At 47.3% G+C, this 25919-nt stretch overlaps 2 protein-coding genes across 3 annotated transcripts in view; one reads left to right on the forward strand and one right to left on the reverse strand.

Annotated features, from left to right (window-relative positions):
- Positions 1-71: 71 nt before the first annotated feature.
- Positions 72-21717, reverse strand: PFKFB2 (6-phosphofructo-2-kinase/fructose-2,6-biphosphatase 2). 2 transcript variants are annotated; one of them, XM_087827945.1, is made up of 16 exons: positions 21399-21717; positions 16618-16743; positions 15812-15908; positions 15379-15445; positions 15175-15249; positions 14752-14808; positions 13766-13890; positions 11275-11482; positions 10466-10612; positions 9594-9698; positions 8484-8613; positions 8211-8292; positions 7692-7759; positions 7357-7421; positions 6543-6734; positions 72-215 (listed from the first exon to the last, which is right to left on the reverse strand). In XM_087827945.1, the coding sequence occupies exons 1-16, from the start codon at positions 21490-21492 to the stop codon at positions 153-155; spliced, it is 1701 nt and encodes a 566-aa protein (XP_087684071.1). In that variant the 5' UTR covers positions 21493-21717; the 3' UTR covers positions 72-152. The 2 variants fall into 2 exon arrangements, with proteins under 2 accessions (XP_087684071.1, XP_087684070.1); XM_087827944.1 differs by lacking the exons at positions 72-215; positions 8211-8292 and having other exon boundaries at positions 6460-6734; positions 7692-7754; positions 21399-21713.
- Positions 21718-23857: 2140 nt separating this feature from the next.
- C19H1orf116 (chromosome 19 C1orf116 homolog) overlaps positions 23858-25919 on the forward strand; it is a 29962-nt gene continuing 27900 nt past the window's right edge. The window contains exon 1 of the mRNA XM_087827597.1: positions 23858-24741. Coding sequence (XP_087683723.1) covers positions 24139-24741 — 603 coding nt within the window. The 5' untranslated portion in view covers positions 23858-24138. The remainder of the gene's footprint in view (positions 24742-25919) is intronic.

Below are 25919 nucleotides of genomic sequence, written 5' to 3' on the forward strand. Positions count from 1 at the left end.
GAGCAGGAAGGTGGTGGTTTTTCCAGGCCCCCGATTCGTGGTCCCAAATGTCCAATCCCCACTTCACTTCCTGTTCAAGCCCTGGTGGTGCTGACATCCAAGTGTTTCAGCAGGTCCCAGTCCCCCAAGGAGGTCTGCCCTCAGCTTCCATATCAGGAGAGCGATGGAAGGGATGCCAGAGAGGAGTGTCTAGGCACAGCCAGCGAGGTCTCTGCCTAGGAGCCAGAGGGGAAGACAAACAAAGCTATTACAAGGTCACCAAATGGCAAAGAAAAGTAAAGCAGAATCCCTCTGCTGCTTCCCGCTGCCCACATCTGCATACAGACACGTGCACACTGGTGTGCTTGCACACCCCCCTTTACTCCCAGGAGCCAGAAAGACTTCGGTGGCACAGTCATGGGCTTCTTTCCCAGAAAAGCAGGCTTTCCTGTGCCATGCTGGACCAGGCACTCCTTTCACACTTCGACCGTAAGCTACACACCCAAGAGATGAGGTAGAAGTTATAGGGAGCCCTGTGGTAAAGGAGAGTATGGAGGCTCCACCAGCCAAAAGGCCATGCCAAGAGAGTGACACTGCAGTCAGGGGCTACTTGGCTTCTGAGCAGGGTCTCTACCACTGCAGTTATCCCAGCCCATTCTGAAATCAGTCATCAGAGCAGATATCAGCTTCTTCCCATAAACTGGGATTTAATGTCCTAGCTTGTGAGAAATCCTTCCCTCTAGAAGTGGTTCTCAAATGTTAAGTGTGCATTTGAATCACCAGGTTATGAAGATTCTGATTCACTGGGCCTGGGATGGAGCCCAAGAGTCTGCATGTCTAATGAGCTCCCAGTCCTTGTTAGAGCAACAAGGAGTAAGGAGTGAGAATGGTGACAATTCCACCTGTATTTTCCTGTCCTAGAAGAAGTTAAAACACTGGTTTATCCCACTGGCTGTAACTTCTTTAGAAACAGGCAGGTGATATTTTAGAAGGAACATCCCACTAATTCTAAGAGATCTTCAAAGGTTTTCTTTACAATAAATAGTGAGTTACATGTTGCTAATGGAAGTCAAAGGTAACAGGTAATTCTTGTAGAGGCACCAAAAAGTACACACAACTCCTGTGGAAGTTCGGTGCCTTTCATGATGTCCTTCCCATCTTCCCCAGCAGGTGGTGGAAGAGGGCCACGCCTACACCAAGGACTGCAGCCAACTGGGAGCTGGCTTTGGCTTGTCTGAGGCTCAGTCACTGAGCAGTGTGAGGCAAAGTTTTGGGAGGGGCGGGGGGAACTGGGTGGAAAACACAACCCAAAATACAAAACAAAAAACCCAGAAGCCTTCTGATAAGTTCAAGTTACTCAATAATTTTATTTACCCATTCTGCACACACACACTCAAAACACATTTCAAATACAGTTATACACACCTTCTGTGGATCTGAGCAGCATATTTTGATATCAATGTCACCAGATTAGATCAGAATGCTGTTAAGGACTTACATTCCTTCTTTCAACAAGGCTGTGCCTAGGAAATCAGCAGGATAACTCTATTGCTTGGGTTCCCAATTCAGTCCATGCCCATTGAACTCAGTAGTTCTCAGCCCACACCCAACTCCCTCCAAAGGGCACAGCTGGTGATCAGTCCTTTGCTTTTGCCATACCAAAACTATCACCATATCAGAATGAGTTGATCTAGTTACTTCAACACAATGAAAAAATATACACAAGCAATTCAGACACAAAAACATTGAAAAGGTAAATATTGGTCATAGATCCCCAATGAAAGTCTTACTGGAAAAAATACTTTGCCACCTCTTAAGATAAATTTTGAATGCAAAATTACCATTGCATTTTCATTTATTAGATCATGAATAAGTGCCAAATGTATGGCAGACTAAAATCAGCAGCATTATTCAATGGAGTGCTACATTCTATAACAGAGAAGTTGTGGACACAGAAGGTTCAGACACAAGTGGTGAAAGCGAAATCCTGCCCAGAAGCGGGGGAAAGGATGGGATGGCTTCAACTAGGTTAACAATTTCAGGCTTTAAGAAGGCATTTCCATAGCTGAGTTTACAAAATGCCAAACAAGTGATATACAACCTTCATTTCTAAAAATGATGAAACTTTGGCTACTACTATGAAAGAAATGTTGATTAAAAATCATAATTTACAGAACTTCCCCCTAAAGAAAACATGTGGAGTGTTTGGTTCCTTTCTTTGTAGGACACTTGCAAATACAGAATCACAATAATGTATATATGCCACCAACTGGTACAATTACAAACAGTCAGAGTGTCAGCTACATATCCTAATACAATCAGTCAGTCAGCATACAGACCCTACTAGAGTCTGTCAGTCAGTCAGCATACAGGCCCTACTAGAGTCTGTCAGTCAGTTAGAATACGGACCCTACTAGAGTCTGTCAGTCAGTTAACATACGGACCCTACTAGAGTCTGTCAGTCAGTTAACATACGGACCCTACTAGTCTGTCAGTCAGTTAGAATACGGACCCTACTGGAGTCTGTCAGTCAGTTAGCTCATGAACCCTACTAGAGTCTGTTAGAAGCATACAGATCCTACTAGAGTCTGTGAGTCAGTGAGCATACAGACCCTAGTAGAGTCTGTCAATCAGCATGCGGGTCCTTTCAGAGTCTGTCAGTAAGCACACAGCTACTACTACATACAGTTTTCTGGACACTATGCGTCTAAATTAAACTCCTGGACATACTTCTGATGTCTCTGCCACCTGTATGGGAAGTAAGAGATCAATCCTGCTAAACTCGACTCAATTGTTACATAATTTTTTAAATTAAAATATTTTAAAACACAAGCAAGTCAAAGTGCATACCAAAACACCTGGGTAAATTTACCAAATTTCTTGAAAACAAACACAGTCTGGCTTCTGAGCTTAGCAAAGACAATGAAATGTGCATAAGATACAGTTTTCTCAATTTTTAGACACTTTTTCCCTTGTCCTTTGACTACCCAAAGCACCCACAAGTTCCTCTGGAACTCAGAAAGACCATTTAAGATGGGTTTGTTTCCAAACAGCTACATCATGTTTCTTCATAATGCCAGTACCTCTGAAGATCCAGTAGGTTACAAAGAGGAACAGCCAGAACCTCAGGAAACACTCAACCGTTCAGTCTAGGAATACAAACATATTGTATTCCTAACTCTTAACTTCTTGGGAGGAAAAACAAAAACAAAAAATAAAAATCAGAGATAATGATAAGCCCATCTAGCACAAAGTTTTAAAAGAGTTTTAAACATTTTCCTATTCTGCTTTCCAGTCGAATGTAAAACAATACCCTTACCAAAATAAATCAAATAATAAGTAACAGCTAAATTCAAATCTGAGGATTAGGAGATAGAAAGAGAAGCTTTTAGATTAAATCTGCTTCAGATTTCTCTTAAAAGTCTGTCACAGAATTCCTCACTCGGCTGTAAAGCAATAAAATAGAACTGAATGTCAACTGCAACTAAAAAATAGGAAAAAAAATTGAATATAGTGATTTTCCTTTCCCAATTTTCTACCAATAGATAAATGCTAAAGCCTTCACCTATTTCTCCCATAACAAAACCAAAAGCCTCAGCAAAAAATACTCTGGAGTCCACTCTTTCTTTGTAGGATTTGTGATCTAGACATAATCGTAGCAATGTGGACATACTACCAACACCCAACAAGTAAGACCAGGAGAGGGAGACAGTGGAAAAAAGACAGCAAGGAGGACTTCTCTAAAACACGCAGCTCTGTTCCATCCTATGTTCTCCTGGCTCCTTCCTGCTGAACCTTCTCTGGAGAGATCTTGCTCTAAAAACAAGAATGCTGAAACCCTTGCTGTTGTCAAGGTCTAATTTCTTGTGTCCTATCTGAGAAGAGTAAGACCACCTCTGGCTCCTGGGATAAGCAAACGAGCACAGGGCGTAGTGCAGAGAAATCATCCTCCTGAACATCCCAGTGACCTGCGGCTAATGCTGGGGCTCATAACAACGTAACATAATGCTAGTTCACTAGAGACTTCTCTCACTAGGAGCATGTACAGCCCAAATCCAAAGTCTCTGGAGCAAAAAGCTCCTCTCATTCATCAGCTCTGAATTACTCTCACAGCACAGCAGGAGAAAAGTCAGAATGAATGCTCATTTGGGCTAAAGATACCACCAGCCAAGCAAAGTAGATGAGGCAACCTCCTAAAAGTGCCACACATACCTCCCAGACCACACTTCATCCTCACAATGGGGGGGGAGGGGGGGAAGGGGTAGTCCCACCTCCCAACTTTCTCAGTCTCATGGCCAGGGACAAGAGAAATGTCAGGAGAAGCAATCTGTACTCCACTTCAGTGTCCACACTTACAGGCTCGGTGTTGCTCTTTCGCAAATGCTCATTTATTATAAGCTACATGCCCTGTCCCTAAAATAACCTTCTTCAAGGCAAGCACCTTTTCTTCTGCTTCTGTGTACCTCTCCACCCCTACTCCCATCCAGCCCACAGCCCCACAGACTGAAACACCAAGGACACATTATGTAAACGGCTGAACGGGAAGAGCAGGTAATTTCAAGCAGAATTTAGGCAAGCAGCCTTTGGAAACTCACTGTGATGTCCTCTTCGAGACATAAGAATAAAGGACTCAAGGCAGAAGTCAACTGCCTGCGATGATAATCTCTCTCATACTACAGGTTTTATCTCAGCACCTGTCTCCAGGGTGCTTAAAATTCCCAGCTACCACCCAGGGACACTTATTTACATAGTGATTTGTTCCACATCACCCTGCAATGTAAATGGTTACAGGTGGGACTAGAACCTAGAAAAGCCTCTAAAACCCGGCAGCCTGCTTTTAAGGGGGTCACTTTAGTTAATATTGTGATCCGCTAGACATCTAACTCCACGAGGGATTCGGAATTCCTAGGTTGCTGCTTTGTCCCAGGAACTGCCATCCCAGTATCTGTTTACCCACCTTCACAGATCAGAGCTCCGGCCTGGAGCATGGATCAGAATGGACAGGGAAGCTGTTTAAACACATGCATGTGGTGGCTCCGCCCTGAGGTTCGGAGTGGACAGTAGGCCTAAAGCAGACCCAGGCGTGGGTACACGCCAGAGGTTCTAACAGGGATGCCAATGAGTACCTCAAGACAAGAATCCTGACAAAAGGTCTTATTGCCAAAAACACCCCAGCAAATAGCTCCTCTGTTCTTGCTGGTTACTTCTAAAAGACGAGCTGATGACTTTCAGATGGGGAGTCATCTCTCTTTTAAAAATTTCATGAGAACTCTTGCTTCTCAGAAAAATGCCCATATATTCATGTTTTGCATACAAATTTGGAGGGAGAATTATGCTCTCATGAGTCCCCAAGGGGCTAAGCATCCCTGCTGTAAACATTTCCTGTTTAACCCTACAGAGAAAATAAATGACAGAAGTTAATAGTAAATATTAGCAGTGAACAGCTAGACTCCACAGGGTCCCAAAGACTCCTCTAGATGTTTTAACTTAAAAAGGAGTGTTTTGAAAATAATAAGCAGCTCTAGTGAACTCTTCTCTGCCTTTTTGACTTGGGCAACTCAAACATCAGTAGTGACTCCTGAATCGGTGGTGACTGTCCTAAAGAGCCCCAGAGGTCACTGGCTTGCAGTGGTTGGCAAAGAAGCTGGGAGCTACTGGAGAAAAGATATAACCTGCCCTACAAGAGCCCTGCAGCAGCTAGAGACCACCCTCCTCTCCTAAACGTAGCAGCAGCCAAAAGACCTGTGCCTGGCTCTTCAAGTGGAAAGTACAGACAGTTCCCACATCCTCAGAACCAGCTTCCCCCAGGGCATCAAAGCCTTAGGACTATTTCTCATGAAACGAGGCCACTCTGCCCTATCCACGTACTAGCTCCCGCTCTATATCCACTTACTACCTCCAGAGTGTCCCTGGATGTCCTACAGCCTAGGCGGACCCTTGCAAGACCTGGCTTGAGAAAGGAAGGAAAAAGACAGGCTCCCCCGGTCCACATCCATTTGGGCCCACTGCAGAGAATCAACGGAGCCTAGGCTTCTCTTGCCAACCGTCCCTTCCCCCCCTAGTCGGACACTACAGCGACAATGACATGCATCACACTGGACAACCCAATGGGGCGATGAGGGAGGGGGAAGAAAGCAGGCGGGTAAGAACTGTGAGTAAAGCACACTTTGAGCAAAGGTGAAGGGAAAATGGGCTTCTGTGGCCCCCTCCACCCCCAATTTACCAACATAAGGGCTTTAGTGACTTGAAACATGGGGAACTGACAAGAACCAAGTGTACTGGCCATGCTTAGCCTCAGCCCAGGCATGCTAGTCACCCAAGGGGTGACCATCCTTGGCCATCTCCTCCAGGCCACCCAACTAAGGGCGTGTTCTCAGGCATCCAGCTCGTCACCTTGCCCATGGATGGGGAGATGCTCCACACTGCAGCACAGCTAAGGTGGGTCTGAAACACGCGGCCTCACGGTCATGGCCGGGGGTGGGGATTGGAAGTTAAATGATTCCTTGGTGATTAGTGACAGGGGCAGAAGGCCAGGACTGGAGGGAAACACACAGTTACACCACCGGAATGCTGACTTGGGTCTTCGGCTGGTCGGCCCCTTCTTGCATGTCCAGGGCACGGAGAGGGCTGAGGGGCTTGAGGGGCCGGCTCCCAACACTGTAATTTCGTGGACGCTTTACTGTATTCGAACTGGACAGAGGTGTAAAGCTGTTCCTTCTCATCCTTACAGGGGTTTGGTTCTTGGGAAAGTTGTTCTGATTAGAAACGGAGGGACACCACACAAATGAAAGCCAAGACAAAAGCTCACTCATAAAGGTTAAATAATGCTTATAACCACAACAGCTCCCTCTACTCCTGCTCCTCTGACACAGGGTCTGTCACAAGTCCTGGGCTGTGGCCTGGTCCCCTAGCCCCAGGAAGCTAAAGGATTGTAGAGGGAGAAGCTCCTAGAGAATCATACTCCAAAGCAGGAAAGAGGGACAAAGAAAGGAAGGGCTTACTTAAGATCAAACAGCAGGACAGATCTACGAACAAAGCTGCGCCTCTTCACCCCACCTTACAGGCTCTTCCGGGACCTGCTTTCTAAAGGGAGCACTTTGGGGGGGGGGGGATGCATTTCACTACAGCCAGCCAAACCCTTTGCATAGTTAACTGGATTTCCAGGAGCTTTCAAGTTCAAGACTCATGAAAGAGGTACTAATCTTTAAAAATAGTAATTCCAACATCTCTCTCTTGGGAGTGAGCAGACTACATAGGACGTGAGTTCTGGATCTATTTTCCTTCTGTACGCAAAAGAAACCCCAGTGTCTTGACACCAAAGGTTCAAAGACTCAAGGTGGCAGGGAACCTGCGTGTTCGTCTGTGGGAAATACTTACAGTTGGCTTATCACGGTGAGTATTCACAGCCTCTACATTGAGCTTAATGGTTTCCACTTTGCACCCTGGGAAAACAGAGGAAAGAACTGAGGCCTTCAGGAAAAAAGCTCAAGGACAAATTCCTTAAGTTTCAGTATGGGAAAGCACACCATAAAAGAATGCATGTATTCCCAAATCCATACATACATTTAGAAACGGAAGGCACTGATGGAACTTTCCTGGTATCCAGGGGTGATGAAGTTGAACTTCTACACAAACTTCAGAGAAATTTCAAAAATCCCAACCTTCCTCAATCCCCACTTCCTGCCCAGCTCCTAAATTAAATTCATAGTTACCGTAGGCCACAGGAGTAAGTCTGAAGATGGTATGGAGAGGGCACCTCAAGTATGGTAGCTCATCTGAAAGCAGAAAGACCAACTGAGGGAAGACTTGTAGTATGGAGTAAGGTCAAGCGGGTGGAAGAAAGAGTCTAAGGAACTCATGAGTTTTCTTTACCTTGACCTAGAGTAATACAACTCCTCCCCTAAACCCCAGGCAATTATCAGGGTGGCCACCAAAGAAGCCACCCAAGCTACTAAGTGGCTAAAGAAGAAAATAAATCCATTTTAGATCCTTCTGTGCAGGCAAAACAGGACGCCATGGGAGGAAAGACTGTGGCCTACCTGGGTACACCAAAGGCCAACCTGTAGGCTTCCCAGCCAGTTGGGTAGGCTGGAAAGGGAAGTGTCAGAGAAGGCAGCAGCACTTCCTTCCAGCTTGACCCAGAAACTGTCCTCCCCTAAGTCCGGCCTTCTAAGATATAGCCTCTTTGTAGCCAAAGTAACAAGCTGGGAAGGTTCAACTGCTTTTCTGATGCTGCCAGAAATGTTAGCTCAGGGCTGCCCGTTAGCCAAGCAGGACTGAGGGGCTCCAGCAGCAGCCATTCTCCAGCAGGGGCTTTTGTACCAACAGAGTCAATTCAGCAAGAAGTTGGCTCAGTGGCTGCTGGGTGTCCCACACTGCTGCCTGAAGAATGCACTCCAATGTGAGTGAAAGAAGGGGAGATCCAATTGCCTGGGATCCTGGTGCCACACAAAGGTCCAGTCCCCTCCCACGGATGTATCCCCTGGCCCTTCCCTCAATGGTACCTGCGCCCTTATCCAAGAAGTAGGCCAGGAGGCAGCGCATGACAGCCTGGTGGGAGATGACGAGGACATTGCCCTGCCGCTCCAGCTCCATGATGACAGGCTCCAGCCGCTGCACCAGGTCCTGGTACGACTGTGGGGGGAAGTAGGACAGGCTGGTAGGAGGAGAGGTGCAAGCTGGCAGCCAAGTCAGTGGCTGTGTCCAGAGTAAAGAGAACACTGCTCCTTCTTCCCCAGCTGGCTTTCCTCCTGGAGGCTCAGCGGCTTCATGTCGCCTGCGAACTCTCCTAGCCCTGGAATCTCTTAAGAATATTTGGAGCCCGGCCGGGAGTGGCTCAGAGGTTGAGCGTCAACCTAGGATCCAGGCAATAGGGGTTCGATTCCCGGGCAGGGCACATGCCCCGGTTGTGGGCTGCAGCCAATCAATGACTCTCATCGTTGATGTTTCTATCGCTCTCTCTCCACCTCCTTTCCTCTCTCTGAAATCAATAAAGATATATTTAAAAAAAAAAAAAAATTGGATCTCTCAAGGGCAATATTCAGACTGAGAAAACTTCAGGTCAAGAAGAGAAAAATCTGAATTCAGCATGTGTTTGTTTTTTTTCTTCCAAAGGTTAACGAGCTGAGTATAAGGCAACAAGGGGTCCCTAGGGGTTTCCTGGACCTCTGCCGCACTGTTTGTTTACCTTTATTTACCTTACACCCCTAGACTAGGAAGCCACTTAGACCAGGAAATGGACCGAAACACTGGAGGTGATAGGGAAATGATTCACAGCCCATATATTCACTTGGTGCCCATAACTGGGGGTGGGATTTAGCAAGTGGAAAGAAAAAAAAAGAAAGTAAAAAAGATTGTGTTGATTCTACGACATGCTCAAGACAGTAGTATATCTTGTCACTCTTTTCCCCTAGAAATCTTAATAGCAAATTAATAAGGCATTGGACTGTCGAAGCTGAATTAAAGGCAGTATGACCCAAAGATAAGAGCATAAACTAAATGATGCTTTAAGTACCCTTTCTAGGTCCCCAAAATCGCATTCAGTCCTGCCCCCAAGTTAGCACTAAGCTCCCAGAGCAGGGCTGGGCAGCGGCCCCACAGGAAGGGAATCTCACCTCCCCACCAGGATATCGATACAGATATTTCTCTTGATCTCGAAGTGCAAACTCGTCTGGGTACCGCTTCTCAATCTCTGCATAGGTCATCTCCTCGCACACGCCCTGCAAGGAGCCACACTGGCTTAAAGAGACAGACTGACCCACAGAGCCCCACCCAGTTAAGGGAGACGACACTGAAGAATACTAGTTTCTTACGACGTGCCAGGCACTGTGCCGGGTCCTTTCATGTCCTGCAACTGACTGGCCAGGGTGTCTGGGACTGGCAGGGTGAGGGCCGCTGCAGAGAGGAGGCGGCTTCTCTAGTGTAAGCAGCCACTTTCTCCTACTACTGTGGGGAATTTAAAGGTCAAGAAGAGTCAGCAGAATAAAAGGAACAGGAAGCAGGGAAGGAGAGGAAGTTGAAGGGACTGGAGAATTCTTGCAGGTGGCATAAAAGGGTGCAGAGGAAGGAAAGAAAAGAAAGGAAATGCCTACTTTTGTGCTCAGGGACAAAGAAAGCCAAGAAAAAATTTGGAAAGGACTTTTTCAGAACAGCTGACCAAATGATCTGAGCAGAAATTGAAGAAATAAATTGTTGGCTATTTCTTTTTCCCAGGAAGGAAATTTACCAAGGAACCAAATGGAACTCCACTCTCCCGCTGCCCCAGAATTGGCTTGAGCCCCATGACTGGCACAGGTGCTCAAGCAGCAGGAAGCCCTAATTAGGGGTACAATTGTTCCTACTTCTTCCCCAAACCAGCCATAGCTTCAGCTTCCTCAAAGTTTCTACTTGGTGGTTCTAGTTTTAGATAAAACTGCCCACACAATGACTCCTGAGAGTTCCTGCCTCAACAGAAGAAGACTACTGGCCATCAAAGCTTCCAACTCACAGCATCAATCTCATTCAGAATCTTCCACTGCTCGTAGGTCACCCCCAGGGACTCAGCAGTCTGGATAGTCCTCTTCAGCTGGCTCGTCCACACTTTGAGATCTGCTATCTCCTGTTCCTCCAGAAACTTCCTTAGAGCTTGGGCAAACTGGGGTTTGAAATAAAAATTTTAAAAGAAGAAACACACACACACATACAACTGCTAACTCAGCCTACAAGGGCCCTGTGCACGACTGGGGTCAAAATCTGAAAGGCGAGCCCTGGCCGGTTTGGCTCAGTGGCTAGAGCGTCGGCCCTCAGACTGAAGGGTCTCGGGTTCGATTCCGGTCAAAGGCACGTACCTCGATTGCATGCTCGATCCCCAGCCCCAGTCGGGGCGCACGCGGAAGGCAACCAATCGATGTGAGATGTTTTTCTTTCCCTCTCTCCCCCCCCTTCCTCTCTCTCTCCGAAAAGCAATGGAAAAAATATCTTGGGGTAAGGATTTTAAAAAAACAAATCTGAAAGGTGCAATGAACCCAAGAGGAAAGCAGCTTCAACTGAAGCACCCTGTACTCTGCTACGCACACAGGTTGTACCCAATAAATATCTGATGCCTGAACGACCACAGCAGAAATGATTCCAAGTTATCCACACTTCAGTGCCGAGCTAGCAGCAGGAAACAAGAGCACGTCTTTAGCACTTGCTTGACCATCTGAAACCTAAGCCCCAACGGGATTTAGACAGAAGCCAGGGGATAAAAGAGGCGACCTCCACTATGCCCTCTCATTCTAAGCCTAGGAAATCCAGCCTGCTGGCTAAACCACTCACCTGTTTTCCCCGCACCGAGAGGCCAGAGTCACCCCCAATCTTCCCCAAGAGGTTGAACTCGCTCTCTCCGTGCCGGCAAAGGTAGATGGTGCGAGGGTGGACGTGGATATTCATGAGGTAGTAGACTATCTTGCTCTGGATGTAGTCCTGGACTCTGTTCACTAAAAATCGCTGGCCCACATTTATCACCTTGATGAAAGAAAGGTCCCTGGGGCAGAAGGGAAAAAAAATCCCCTGGGTATGAAAATCTGAGGGTAACAGTAGCAGGGGAAAGGACTTCATAATTACTTACAGCCCTTCCCACATTTAAGGAGCTGAGTGGTAAGAGCTGTATTACTCCCCAGAACCAAGACTAAGTAAAATCTCCCGAACTTCTGGGCAGTCCCTCAGTGTCTACACTACGCCATGCAATGTGTAAGTGCGATCAACGGAATTCAGGCTTCCCTCAGGGGCTACACTAGATGCCCTGAAGGTACTGCTGACCTTGAAATCCTGTGAGAAGCACGACTTCCATCTGAGGCGGTGGAGACCTAACCAGAGTACAGCACCACCGGCGGGGAGGGCAGGGGGAGGCGGAACGGCAGACATGGCTGTGCATTTCCAGCACCTACCTGAATCAAGCCTCTCTCAAAGGTACTTCCATGGATGGTTTGCTTTGTAGCCACCATGGAATTTACCTCATTATAAAAATAATAAGTGCTTATTCCAAAAAAAAAATTCCCCCCAAAAAAGACTGACGCAAATTAAAAATCACCCATAAGCCTACCTACCATCAGAGATAAGACCTCTAAACGCACACACATCCCCCTCCAGGATGTTCTTCCTATGCAAGACTTTGGGGGTAACTGAAGAATATGCTATTATGCCATATCTAGGGCGGTGGTTTTCAACCTCTGCATAAAAAATACCTTCAAATACTGACATTCTGGGCAACCCCTTGAAGGAACTGAAAGACTCACAAGCAGCCCACCGGAGTGATGAGCCAGGGGGTTCGCACACCCGCCTCTCCTTTGCTTGGCTGCAGGGCTGTATTATTATTTGAACGGAGCTGATAACTGCTCTGACTGTGTGCCTTTCCAAAGGCCACATTTGCACAGGTGTCTTTTTTTCTTTTTTAATTGAATTTACTGGGATGAAATTGGTTAATAAAATTATACAGGTTTCAGGTTTACAATTCTACAATACATCATCTGTATATTTTATTGTGTGTTTGCCACCCCAAGTTCTCACGGGTTTTGATGTCACACATCTTTCTTCAGCATGAACTTGACCTTTTGCTATGGCTCCTATACCTCACACACATCAAGTTACCTGTATTGTATACCACTTTGCTGGTGGTAACGACAGCTAGCATTGATCAGACATTTCTCTAAGCCAGGCAAGTTCCTGAGGACTCTACATGTTTTATTTATATACATAATAAATTATCTGCTCTATATGTTTCAAGTTATATATAACAGATAACATATTACATATGCATTACATGTATATACATGCACTGTATATTTTATATTACATATGTATTATATTATATATTAATATGTATATATTAATATGTATATATACATTTTAATATATAATACACTATTTAACATGTACAGAGTGTCCCAAAAAAATGTACACACACTTCAACAGCTCTCAGTTCGATTGATGTTTTTCTCTTTTCAGATTTAACCCATTGGAATTGATAAATTATTCAAAGTGTGTATACATTTTTTTCAGACATCCTATATACACACACACATACACAATACACTTTTCAAATTGACCAAAAACTGATGACACATCTCTAAGGGGTGTCCTATAATACCGTAGTCAAAACCACTGATCAAGAGCAATGCTTCTCAAGCAAGGGTGATTTTACTCCCCAGGGGCATCTGGCAATGTCAGCAAACATTTCAGGTTGTCACAGGTTGGAAATGTTCCTGGTATCTAGTGAGCAGAGGGCAGGGATGCTGCTAAATATCCTACGATACACAAGACAACCACTTACTACACAGAATTATCCAGTTCAAAATGTCAATAATGCTGAGGCTGAGAAATATTGCTCTAGAGCAGGGGTGGGGATCATCCAGCCGTGGGCCATATATGGCCCAAGAAATCACTTGGTCTGGCCCCTGCCAAGGCAACCATGGGGGTCTCAAAATTCAATAAATCTAGGAGCTTTTTTCACAGCTAATTTTTAAGTTGATAATTTTGTATGGCCTGCAAATGATGTTATAAATATCCAAATGGCCCTTGGCAGAAAAAAGGTTCCCCACCCCTGCTCTAGATGGATAAAGAGGAAGAACTGATGATTATAAAAACAAAAAACAACAAAACACACACTTCAGTGTTCACGTATAAGATGCAATCCACACAGAAGCCACAAATCCATACCTTGTTTCTCTGGAGTGATATAAATGTTACGGGAAGTTTGGGGACTGAGAAAGGCTCTTTTCTCATATTAGGCCCCTATTTATGTTCTTCAAACAGTGGCCTTAAACCTTACTTGTCATAGTTGTCTGGGTCAAGGGGTCGATAGGTGACTTTGTAGCACTCAATTCTCTTTAGGAAGTCCTCCATCACATTTTCCCTGTTCCTTTCAGGGTAATCAGGGCTGGACACCTTTACTTCCTGGAATCATAGAAGAGCAGGACCTAGTCAGAGGTCTCCCTTCAACAGTCCTCCTGCAAACAGCCACTGCTAAATAAAGAAAAGGAAGTCCACAGAAGTGGCCTTTCACTGGAGCACTGGCAATCCCCATTCATTGAGCACCACCCCCACAGTCCTATGATCCTGGCAACCAAGAAGGGAAAGACAACTGGGGAGTCATGTGCCTGCCCTTGGCTGAAGGACAGTGGCAGTCATGCAGCTGAAGCTGCTCCTGAGCCCCAATCCCTTCATGTACCTTCCTAGGCAAACAGAATGTGCTTCAATTTCTCCCCACAACCCGTTACAATAGGGTGCTTGATTTGATGCATGCCTGACTGGACCAGATGCCTCTTCCTTTGATGACCCCGAGTTTCCACATTGCTGGGAGAGCACCATCATGACACCAGGCATGAATGTCTACTCGACACAGCACAACCCATCAAATGGGCACTGGTTTATGCTGTGACCATTAGACAATTGCTAGGCAGATGACCTTCTTAGAAGGTGGCCCTGACAGATAATGAAGTCTGGTCTATTCTAAGAATATATCTAGGTCTCAGCACCCAGGTAATACCCAGGACATGGGACCAGGAATCCTACAGTCTAGTCTGTCTTGGTCTCCACGCAACAGCTAGTTTTTATTTTACTCCTCAAAGCCTCAGTTTCCTCTCCCAAGAGTGTGGAAATATAAAATGGTGCTCTGGAAGATCAAACAGATAAGTCGGTGATGTGAAACATGTCTATTTCTCTCTCTTATTACCCAGTCGACTCTCCCTCATCCCCCTCCCTCCCCACCCACAGGCACAAAGGATAGAAGTGGTGGTATGCAGGGGTGTCACCCACCAGGATGTTGGCAGCGATGACATCAGGATCATCACAGACAGATTCCACAAAGAACACCTGGCCAGAAAGAGAGGGCAGTAATCAGTGGGTCAAAATTGGCCAGGCTGTTCATTAAGAGCACATGCTCATACCTGCCCCACCCCAGCCACCGCATCTCCCAGGATTCTCTTTCACGAAAGTGCCTTCATGGCCTCTTCATTTAAAAATAACTCTTACCACATCCCCAGGGCCTCAGACATAAAGGTTAAGGGTCTGAGGACAGACCTACAAAAAAAACACTCAAGGGTTGGGGGCCTCCCCCAAGAGGACAGAATCAGACGTCCAATGGTGTCCTCACTCACCAGAGTCAAACAGGCCCACATGTTCCTTCTACCTGCCCACCTCCACTTATCCCTTTTCCTCCAGCATGGAGTCAGATCCTACCTTGAAGGAATTCTCCTGGGCAAAGTTCAAAATCATGTCCCTCCTCTCCCTAGTTGTATTGGTGGCATCAAACACCTGGGAAGAGAGCCCACAACGTATATGCGTGTGGAACGAGAAATGGAATCCACCACAGTGGACCCAAGGTGGGGCTGTGCAGCTTTGCAAGGGCGGAGGCCAAGGCGGGAGGAGGTAGGTAAGGCTTACCGCAATCTGCCCACTCTCCTCAGTGAGATACACCTTAACGTCTTCCAGTGCCACCACAGCACACTGTCTGCCAGGAGAGCAGAAGAAATCAGCAAGAGGAACGCAGCAAGGCCAAGATCAGTCACAGCCAGAGACACGAGCAGTGGGCTGCTCTAGGAGTCCCATCCCTTCATCACTGGTCATCCTATCTGTCTCCCTTTCCCCTACCCCATGCATATATCTTATCCCTCTGTAGCCTTAACCTGTAAGCATATGTGCTTCTCCCCGAGCCCTGCTCTTCTACCCACCCAAACCCAGAGTGACCTATCCAGAAAATAACTTCCACTTAAAATCCCCACAAGATATTTACGGAAAGGAAAACTAAGCCCCAGTGCATCCACTCCTTTGATGGCCAGGAAAGAGCTGGCCCAGGGTCAGGCCTAAGAAAACTCACTTGCGAATCTTCATGGCCTCCTCGTTGTCGTGCCGGAAGAAGTCATAGGACTTATAGGACTTGACTGCTTCACGCCGATACACCCCAAGGTTAAAGACTGCAGAAGACACCAGTATCCTTCAGCAGTGAAATAACACAATGGCCCCACCAAAGGGGACATCCTGGTCTAATGTTGGAGTGGCCAAGGGGATAAAAATAGCACCAAGGTATGTTGGGATCAATAGCAGATTAAGAGCCAAATTAGCCCAGCCGGGCATGGCTCAGTGGTTGAGCATCGACCTAGGATCCAGGAGATCGGGGTTCGATTCCTGGTCAGGGCAGGTGCCCGGGTTGCGGGCTGCAGCAGATCAATGACTCTCTCATCATTGATGTTTCTATCTTTCTCTCTCCCTCTCCTTTCCTCTCTCTGAAATCAATAAAGACATATTTAAAAAAAAAAAAAAAGAGCCAAATTATGCTCGAGTTTAGACTTATTAGACCTTGGGCAAGTCTTAAGCTGTCTCGATTTCAATTTCCTCGGCCACTTCTACCATTTCACTGGGGTGCTGCTAGGATTAAACAAGATGATATATATGTAAGAGCTTTGAAAATGTAAAGCGTGAACTATCAAAGGCATTCCCTCAAAAGTACACCAGGAGAAAACAAGTCTGTGAACAGGGAATAAATTCAGCAAATCCAGAAGCAACCTCTATTTCTGCCAGGAGCGCCCTGTAACCTTGATGTTAGGAAGAATAAATCCCCCAGAGGCCTATGAGATGGAGGAACTGATCATTTCCCTTCCCAAAGAATGAATGACCTGCACCTACCTTTGGTGGGCACTCCAATCCAGTTGAGGTAGCGTGTGAGTTTCTTGGACACATAGGTTTTGCCCCGGGCTGGCAAGCCAATCATAACAATGAGAGTCGGGGAGTTGGTCATGTAGGATGCCCATGCTAGAGCAAAACGAAAGAGAACAGAACTAAATGACTAGGGACCGAGTAAAGTTCATGCACTGGGCTAGCAACTTCATAGTTACAATCTTGTTTAATCCTCAAAGACCTCAGTGAGGCAAAGGTCCAGGAAGACTGAGAAGGCAAACTGAAGAGTTGTCAGGCAAACCCTCCTGAAAGAGTTAAAGGATCATGTAGCCTTTCAGAAAGTCCCCAAAAGAAGGCCTTTTTCCCACATGTCCAAGGTCTTCACAGAGGTACCCAAGGTGGAAAGAGTTAGAAAGACAGTAATCATGGCACCTTGCTTAACACAGGAATGACACAGCTGTGAAGGAGGGTCTTGTGCCTGGAGACTACTGATCCCGAACTGAGAGGGCTCCTATAATAGGTCAAACAGTGTCTAGGCTGAGTTTCGCATCTATCCCTTAAGAGCCATGGCCAAGAACTAGCTTGCCTACCCCAAAAAGAGCCTGGCTTCACATTGTTTAAGCCTTGCACTCAGGACATGAGTTTAAGCCAGAATTTCTGACCCACAGTGAGATTAGACAGCAGAAAAGCCTACTTGATACAGGTCCTACTAGGCCTCAGGAAACTTGAAACTTCAGTAAACCTTAGCCCACGAGGGCATCATGGCCAGCCTGCCTCAATGGAAAGCAAGACAATTTAGAGGCAAAATAGTCATTGGTCTACCCTTCCATAGGAAACTTATTTCAGGAATACTCATTTACAGACATAGGTCTCACTAGACAGATGGGGCAAACTAGATGCTCAGAGTCAGTCAGGTGACTTGCCTATGGACACACAATAAGGCACTAGAGTCCAGATCTTGTGCTTCCTCTGTGGCTTTTATCCATAAAAAAGCCTATGATTTCTCATCAGCTTGCTCACAGGGTCTGGCTCCCCTCTGCCCATCCTGCTACAGAGGAGTGGTGGGCGAGGGCCCCACACTGCTGCCAGCCACTTTCCTAGGGCAAGACCCAAAGGAGGTCACCTGGGAGGCTCGAGCTCTGCAGGCTCCTCTAAGGGCACACAGAGGGGAGAGGGAAAGAACTGCCTTCGCTCCCCAGCAGAGATTTCCAGGGGTGCCCTGAAAGTTGTTGCCGCCGCTCTACCCTGGGAGGGAGAAGGTGCCCCTACGAGACAAAGAAACAATTCTGTAAAATTGGGGTCCTTAGATGGAAAAGTCATCTTTTCTCTTTTGGGGAAACAATGTAAAAAGATCTCAATGGAGAAGTGGGCAGAAGGGCCTGTGTAGAGAAAAGACTCGGAAGGGTTTCCAAAGGGTGTTTGGCAAGAAGCACTCGGAAGCCCAAGAGTGGCCCAAGTGGTGAGGGAAGGTAGACTCAGAGTCTGAGGGCCTGGCACATGGAAAATTCCTGGGCCTGGGCATCAGAAGTGATTTTCATCTCACCAAATCTGTGGCACAAAGGCAAGGGAACTCACCCAGCAGCCTCAGCTGATGTTAATCTATGACCTCTGATCTCTGACCGGCAGGTCTATCTACCTCGGTTCAGCTGCCTCCGGATTTCAGTATTTAAATCCTCCTGAGTCTTCACTTTCTCCAGCTCAGTGCCCCACTCCTCTCAATGCCCCATGATATGGCTCATTACCTGCACTTCTAGGCCAGCTTTGTCCACACGTTCCAGCCCATTAGGCACTTCCCCAAAGGTCCTATTACCTCCCTAATGCTGAAAATAAACTGATACTTGGGAGCTGCTCTGAAGCTAACCAGGGAACCAGCTGCTCTAAGTAAACCAAACTGGACAGAGAGGGTTCAGAACAAAAGAAAATACAGGTCACTAATGTCTCCCCAGCACCACACCAACCCCCTGTGCCCACAATACACCCACACACATCTGCTGTAACCAGGGCTTCTCATTTTCCGGAGTAGAAAACTAAACCGCACTTCCTATCTCAAAATTGTCACATTAGCAGCACTAGGAACATACTGTCCTGCCTGTTAAAATAACAAAACCACCACCACAACCTTAATTTCAATAGTAGATATGTCATGTTGATTAACTTCAGAGACAATGTAATACACTCCTTGGCACAGAGTGGAAAGCTGTTTCAATCTTGAAATTCTCTTCTATCTTTACACGAGGTTTCACTCGCTTTCTCAATCTTAAATTTACTTGCCTTACAAGATACAGTAAGTTTAATGGGGGGGGAGGGTAACGGCAGCAGAACCAAATGCATACAGCATGAACCTTTTTTCTTTACTAGGATACACCAGAATAAGATGTTGGAAAGAATCAAACTTAACAGGGACAGGAGAAATTGTGAGAGATTTTTCACTTTTCACTTTCTGTGTTGTCTGAATACTTCATGAACATGTATTGCTTTTGTAATTAGGGAAAGGGAATTTGTCTGCTCCAGACCTACTCAAAATATTAAAGGATAGACAAAACAAAGAAAGAAAAGCATGTAGACCTCTTCCCCTACACACTCCTGCTTTCACAGAGCCCTGACAGCAGTCCTCTGAGCACCTTAAAGGCACCTCAGCCATCACCACTCCCCTTCACCCCATCCCGAGAGCAGCTGAAGTTCCAGTAAGGATCCTTTGGAGGTTTTGATTCCCTAAAGTATTTCTTCACTCCTCCAACTCAGTCACTTCGTAGAGTCAAAGACAGCCAACCCAGGTGTAATTAGCAGCGAGGGGAACGGTTAGTGGAGCTATTAATAAAGTAACAGCTGGGTGTGAACGCTGAGCAGCCAGGGGAGCCTGTTCCAAGATACAGGCAAATAACAAGAGAAGAAGGAAATGAATTGACACATATGCTCATAACTGTATTTCTCCTTTGACTGTAACGGTCTCACCCGGAAGGGGAGAAGAGATGGGGTAAGTGAAGGACAGTGGCTTTTAGACAACCCGGATGCTTCGGGTGGGGCAGAAAAAAGAGGATCAAAGCCCAAACCAGGAATTAGAGTCCAGAGGACTAGAGACCTGCAGTTACTGTTTCCTTGGCTAATGGAAAGCCTTCAAGGCATAAAACTGCATTAGAGTCAGGAAGGCAGGTAGGAGATGCCTTTGGAGAATAAAGCAGAGCACTGGGCATTGTGCAGGGTCAGTGACTCCCACAATTATCACCCCCCCCCCCAACACACACACCAGCTCTCTGCTCCCTTCTGAATCAAGTACACCTCTCTTTAAGATGGCAACCATACCCCCAAATCTGGGTTACAATATTGTCAAACAAGAGGAGAAACCATTCTTTATGGAAAATATGATTCCTCACAGGGTTCTTTTAAATAGTGAGCTCCCTGCACAGCATTTAGACTACAACTCAATTTATAATGTTTCAAAAATAAACACAACATGCAAATAGAGTCACCAGTGAAAATAATACACCTAGCTATGTACCCAACACTCTTCCAAGTGCCTTCTTGTATTTAATAATTTAATTCTCACATCACTCTGAGGGGAGATACTATTAGTATCCCAATTTTATAAAGGGGATAAGCAACTTGTTCAAGGGAACACAGCTAGGTGGTATTAAATCCCAGACTCAAACCCAGGCAGTCTGACTCTACGGGCTGCACTAAAACATCACGCTATGCTAGTTATCTCCCATGGGGTATTTGCCCTCGGTACCCAGCTTCCTGCCCTGGCAGAGAAAGGAGATCCTAATAGTAGAGATACGCCAACCCCGGTTATCACATCTAAACAAACTGTCCCTGCTACAGTCCAAACCCCAGCAAGCCTCACTGGCGCCAGGTGGAAAGAGATTATCATCATTAATCAGGAGACTGAAAAGGTCATGACATCAAGGCCGAGACTCTGGGGAAAGCTTTGAACATGAGATGATTCCAGGTCTCATGCTGCTCGGCTGTTTTCACCTGCCAATATATATATAACCACCGAAGTGAGAAGAACTGACTGGTAGGGCTCCAAAGGGAAATGCAATCTGGACACAGGAAGAAGGGTTGGCATTCCCTTAGATTCCCCAAGACATCTGGGGCCCAGTGGCCCAGGACCTTCTGGACCAGGCCATGCACTGTTGAGGTCTATAATGAGGCTTAGGACTACTGATGCTTCATCTCTCTGCAATCCCACCTGCCATCTCTGTCTAAAGAATTGGCATTAAAATCTCCTGTGAAACCTGTCCCCAGAGGAATGAACTTGTAGGAAACAAAGTTTGCAACGTCCAAAGGCTAAACCTGTGAGAAAGTAAGGTGCTCAAGAAACAGTGAAAAGTCTAACGTCAGGGCTGATTCCACTGAGGGCTGTAGAAATGAGCTACTGGCAATTTCTACAGAGAGCAGAGCCCTCACAAAATGTAGCCCAAGAAACAAAGGGAAACTGTTAACAGTATCAGCCCCAAGTAATTCCTGCACACTGCCACACTGCCTTACACAGTGTATACTACTAATGCTTGCCATAATTTTTAGTATCAGTGAGCAGATACCCCCAGGAGATGGAGATTCAGTTAAAGAAAGCAATAAGATAATGCTGGGCTACACCAGCAGGCTAGCCCCAAGGACAGACATTTCACTGAGACTACTTTTTTCAGACAGGAGTTTCCCCTTGTAGACTTTAAATTTCCATGTCAAGGAATTATTTCTCACTCCCACCAAGCAGCAAAGTCTACGATGACAACTATATTCCCAGGATAAAATTCTGGGAGAGAGCAACCCTCCTTTTTGTCAGAACTTACAACAACATTTCTTCTCTGATATTCGAAGATTTGAGGTTTTGGTTTCATAGCTGCTATTGTTCTCTTCTGAGGAAGATACATTATTCCCAGACATGGCGGCTCTTCAGGAGATGTCTGGAAGGGACAAAAGGAATGTAAGGAAGGGAAGGAAGACGACATCCTTCAAAACACTCAGCGAAGAGGATCCGTGAGGTATAAGTGAAAATACTCTGAGCCAAGAGTCAGGTCCAGCCCTCTTTCTCCCAGTTAACAGCTACATGCCCTAGGATAAGGCATGAACCCAGAGCCCTCTGTTTCCTCATCTATGCATAAACAGGGCACTAGAATCTTGCATTTATAATGCTGACTTAGGGGTAACATTCACATAAATTATCTCCTCCAATCTTTGCTACCATTACTTCTTCCCATTTTACAGGTTAAAAAACTGAGGTCAATCAAATTAAGCGGCATATCCAATTCCTTCCTGGCCTCCAATTCTAGTTTAAGAATCTGGGGATAGTAAGTGGCAGCAGTTAGGAGGGTGGGGCGCCTGCAAACAGATCATGTTCATTATCCCAAAGAAATGGCAGTCCAGTGGTAGGATTCAGTCCTGAAAAAAAATGAGAAAGTGGGACAATAACAAACACGTTTCCTGAAGGAAAAACTGTAGGTGGCCACCCCATTCCTAGCACGCCACCACTTCTCCTCTGGTGTCCTGTCAAGCCCCTGCTCTGCACCGTCCCCCCATCTTCCCCGGGGACAAAGTCTATAGAAGGAACACCCGGGCACAAAGCGGTGGAAAACGACTTCCTCAAGGTCACCTCCAGAATAGGGGTAACGTCTTGGCTCCAACTGGGGTGGGAGAGCCCCGAGCTCACTCCCCAAACCCAGACAGGAACTCGTGGGGAAGGAAGGTCCTCCTGCTTTAAGGATCTTGCCGTGTCCGCCCACTGACCACGCGAGCAAATCCTCCCACCCAAACCCCCGCTGCGACCCCAAGACCCCGAGCCTCGGCGCTCCCGCCTCCGTCTGGGGCCGGCGCTTCCCCGAAAAGGCAGGGCACGGCCGTCTCGCACCTCCCCCGGGTGCGCGCGGCCCCCTCCTCCCGTCCTCGCAGGCTCTCCAGGCGCAGGACAGCTGTCGCTCACCCCGCGAGCCCTCAGATCCCTCCCGGCAGTGGCCCCGCACGTCCCCGGCGACGCGGCAGACACCAGCCCGCGGACAGTGGCCAGGGGCCCGGCCCGCCAGCCGCCAGCACTGCCAGCGCCGCCGCCTGGCCCCGCCCACCCCCACGCCGCTCCTCACCTGGAGAGAATCCCCGACCAATCCAGCGGCCGCAGACCCCGGGGGGCGGGGCTCAAGCGGGAAGCGCCGAGGCCGGCTCCAGCAGGACGCCGCCGCCGGGGAGGGGAAAGCGCTCAGGTTCCCAAGTTCCCCGGCTCTGTGGAGGTTGGTTGCATCGTTGCTTGGCAACTCATAAGGCTGGGGGCGGGGTTTATTGAAAGGATTCCCTTTTTTTTCATACTCTCGCGAGAGTGAACGAAGACGTCGAGAGGATGCGACTTTTTCGTGGCGAAAAAAACGTTGCGGAGGTTAACCCTTTCCTCCGTGAATCTCAGTCCGTGGGCGGGTAGCACCTTAGGGTGTTTGCGTCGTCTTCCCAGAGGCCACCTGCTAATCGCCGATCCAGGACCCAGCCACATATCCCAGTGGACGACATTCTCTCTCCTACCTGCCACACTGTACCTTTTGCTACGGTCATCTTGAAGAACCGAAAAGGAGTCCGGCTCCGGCAGGAAAATGGGTCTGAAAGGCGCGAAAAGATTCAAAGGTTACGTGTAACTTATTCAGGGGTAGAGAGGCTTGTACAGTGGTGAGTTTGCACATTTCAAGTTAACTTTTCCCGTACGTTTGATGCTTGATTCTGTTGAGAAACCCCCTCTACGCAGGTTTGGGCTTGCGGCTCTATAAGGATGGAAAAAGAATAAAGAGTATGGGTAATTAATTCCTGGAAGAGAGGCATATTCAGACACGTCTTTATTTCTCCTTCACCTGGGGATTAAAGTCTTTCTTCAAACAGCTCTAACAGCATCTCCTCTTTGAAGCCCTATTGCAACTCCCAGTATATTATATATAGTTGCCCTCTTTATCCATCCGGCAGGTATTTACTGAGCACTTATTTGGTAGACACGACCTTTGGGCCTAGGGATACAGGGTTGAACAGGGTCACATAATCTAGCATTATTACGTTGCTGTGAAATTCAGTGGTTATGTGCCCTTAACACCCAACCCTCTCTTCCGACTACAGTGAGTACTTGTTACGCTGAAGGCAGGAATGGAATCACCTTCCTGTTTGTACACTCAGAGCCTGAGCTGGAATGTGGGTGACACACAGTAGTCCTCTTCGTCCCTTCTCCTTATCCTGCCACCCCCTGCATGTAGCAATTGCCCCAGGTCCCAGGGCAATAGCACAGTATGAGTCTGACCTCATACTGCGCTTTCTGATGTGGCCAATGGACGTTTTCAAGTTACAGTCTCGTGGAGGTGGCAAGGCCAGTCATCCCTTAACCTCAATGAGTCAATGTTTGCTGCAGCCATGAGTCTGTTCCCGAGCATCTGGTTATTTTTGACAGGTCCTTTGACTCACTGACCATTCTTGGCATTCGTTTGCGTTCTGAACCATGATTCTGTTTCTCCCGGTGTAGTGTGGAAGCCCCAATTTAATAATTTCCGACCTCAGTAAGTGCAAGATTACATTCCAATGTACTGGATTCAGGAACTCCTTCCCCGCCCTCTTTGCTTGAGCATATATGCGGTCGACGCGGAGGGCACCTCACTCGCTCTACAGGTAGCAAGACCTTTTGTTCTTTTAAGGATACTGATAAGTCTTCATCCTTCGGCTCCTGAAGGGTGGGGACAAAAATTAGATGTCACTTTAAGAGAGTTCGCTCTTCTTAAAGCGCTGAAACAGAAGCGGCACCAAAGTATCGCGAAAACTGTAGCCGGCTGCGACTTCTCGCGATGTTTGGCCCGGCGAAAGGTGGCCATTTTGGAGTCCCCTCGGCGGCTGGTGGCCCCGGCGGCGTCTGCCATCCTGCTGCCGGGACCAAGGCTGGCCCCGCGGGCGCCTGGCAAATGGGTGGCCGGACCGACACGATGTGGCGGCTCCGCTGCAAAGCCAAGGATGGCACCTATGTTTTGCAGGAGTTGTCCAGCCGGACCCGGGTGCGGGAACTCCAGGGCCAAATTGCTGCCATCACGGGGATCGCCCCCGGCTGTCAGCGCATCCTCGTCGGATACCCGCCCGAGTGCCTGGATCTCAGCGATGGCGACACCATGCTGGGGGATTTGCCCATCCAGTCGGGTAAGGGAATCGAGGCTGGGGCCAGGGAAGTCCTGAGAGGATGGCAAGGGGCGTGAGGGAGGACAGGACCAGTAAAGGCGCGGCTGTGGGTCCGCAGGGGCTCTGAGGACAAGGCTGAGGGTTGATTCAAGCACCGAGAACCCTGACGGGGCCCGGCGCCAGCTGAGGGAGACGGGGACGCCCCAGCCTATGTGAGAAAGCAAAGCCTTCGGAGTCCCCCCGTCCTCAGCCTGCTTTCTGGACTCCCTTGAAAACGTCCCATTCATTTTCTTTTCCCTCGGCGTCCCCCAAAGTACAGATAAAGTAGGGCCTGTTTTCTCTGTCCTGATGGTTCTTCCCCCCTATGTCACTGAAAGAAGATTGCGAGCCTGAAGGATGCAGGATGCTTTTCTTTCTTGCTTTCCTGGCTTGTTTTTGCTATCACCTTTGTATAATACTGACTTTGACAGGTGTACTCACTGTAGAGTTTGCTTTTACACACCCACTAAAGGCCCTGTCAAGTTCTAAACAACAGCAGTTACTTCTGTCCAGTGTTAAAACTTGAATAGCAATGTTGATAATTAAAAGGTTTCCTCTGTTGTATGGGGGATCCTGTAAACACCAAACAGGCTAAGATAACTTTCAGAAGGAGGAGAACCCCCTAGTGGCCTAGTCTATGATAAACACCTTTTGGAAGATCTGTGCTTTTTAGGTACAGAGAGCAAGCATAAGGAGATTTTGTTCTTGAAATGTATCTTTTTAAGCAGCTATAAAGGTGTATAACCCCAGGCCCCTTCACAAAATTGGGACACAACCTAAAGTGTTTTGCACTTTGTTTGTTTTGAACTTGATGAAGACTCAGGTGAACAGGAAGTATTACTTGGTCACTTGTTTGCAAAACTCTTCTCCCTGGTAACCCCAGCTTATACTTTAACTCCTTCTGTTTGTAATTTACAGACTTAGCTAGTGAACGTCCAGTTTCACCTATAATTTCCCTGCAGTCCTGGATTTGTTTTATTTTTAACAGGCGACATGCTGATCGTTGAAGAAGACCAAACCAGGCCCCGCACTTCACCTGCGTTTACCAGACATGGTGCTCCTAGTAATGCCAGGGAAACTTTGCCTGTGCTTACCAGAACCTCCGTCCCAGCGGACAACTCTTGCCTCTTTACCAGTGTGTACTATGTTGTTGAAGGAGG

Source organism: Miniopterus natalensis, chromosome 19 (genome assembly GCF_054644295.1).
Source record: "Miniopterus natalensis isolate mMinNat1 chromosome 19, mMinNat1.hap1, whole genome shotgun sequence".
Taxonomy (NCBI): domain Eukaryota; kingdom Metazoa; phylum Chordata; class Mammalia; order Chiroptera; family Miniopteridae; genus Miniopterus; species Miniopterus natalensis.

Excerpts from the sequence above, each read along its gene's own strand:
- PFKFB2 (XM_087827945.1), bottom strand. The coding sequence starts at position 21,492 with ATGTCTGGGAATAATGTATCTTCCTCAGAAGAGAACAATAGCAGCTAT. Across the intron at positions 15,446-15,811 it reads GAGGCCATGAAGATTCGCAA|ACAGTGTGCTGTGGTGGCAC; the intron begins GTGAGTTTTCTT and ends CTCTCCTGGCAG. Across the intron at positions 216-6,542 it reads AGACCCAAGTCAGCATTCCG|GCAGAGACCTCGCTGGCTGT; the intron begins GTGGTGTAACTG and ends TCTGGCTCCTAG.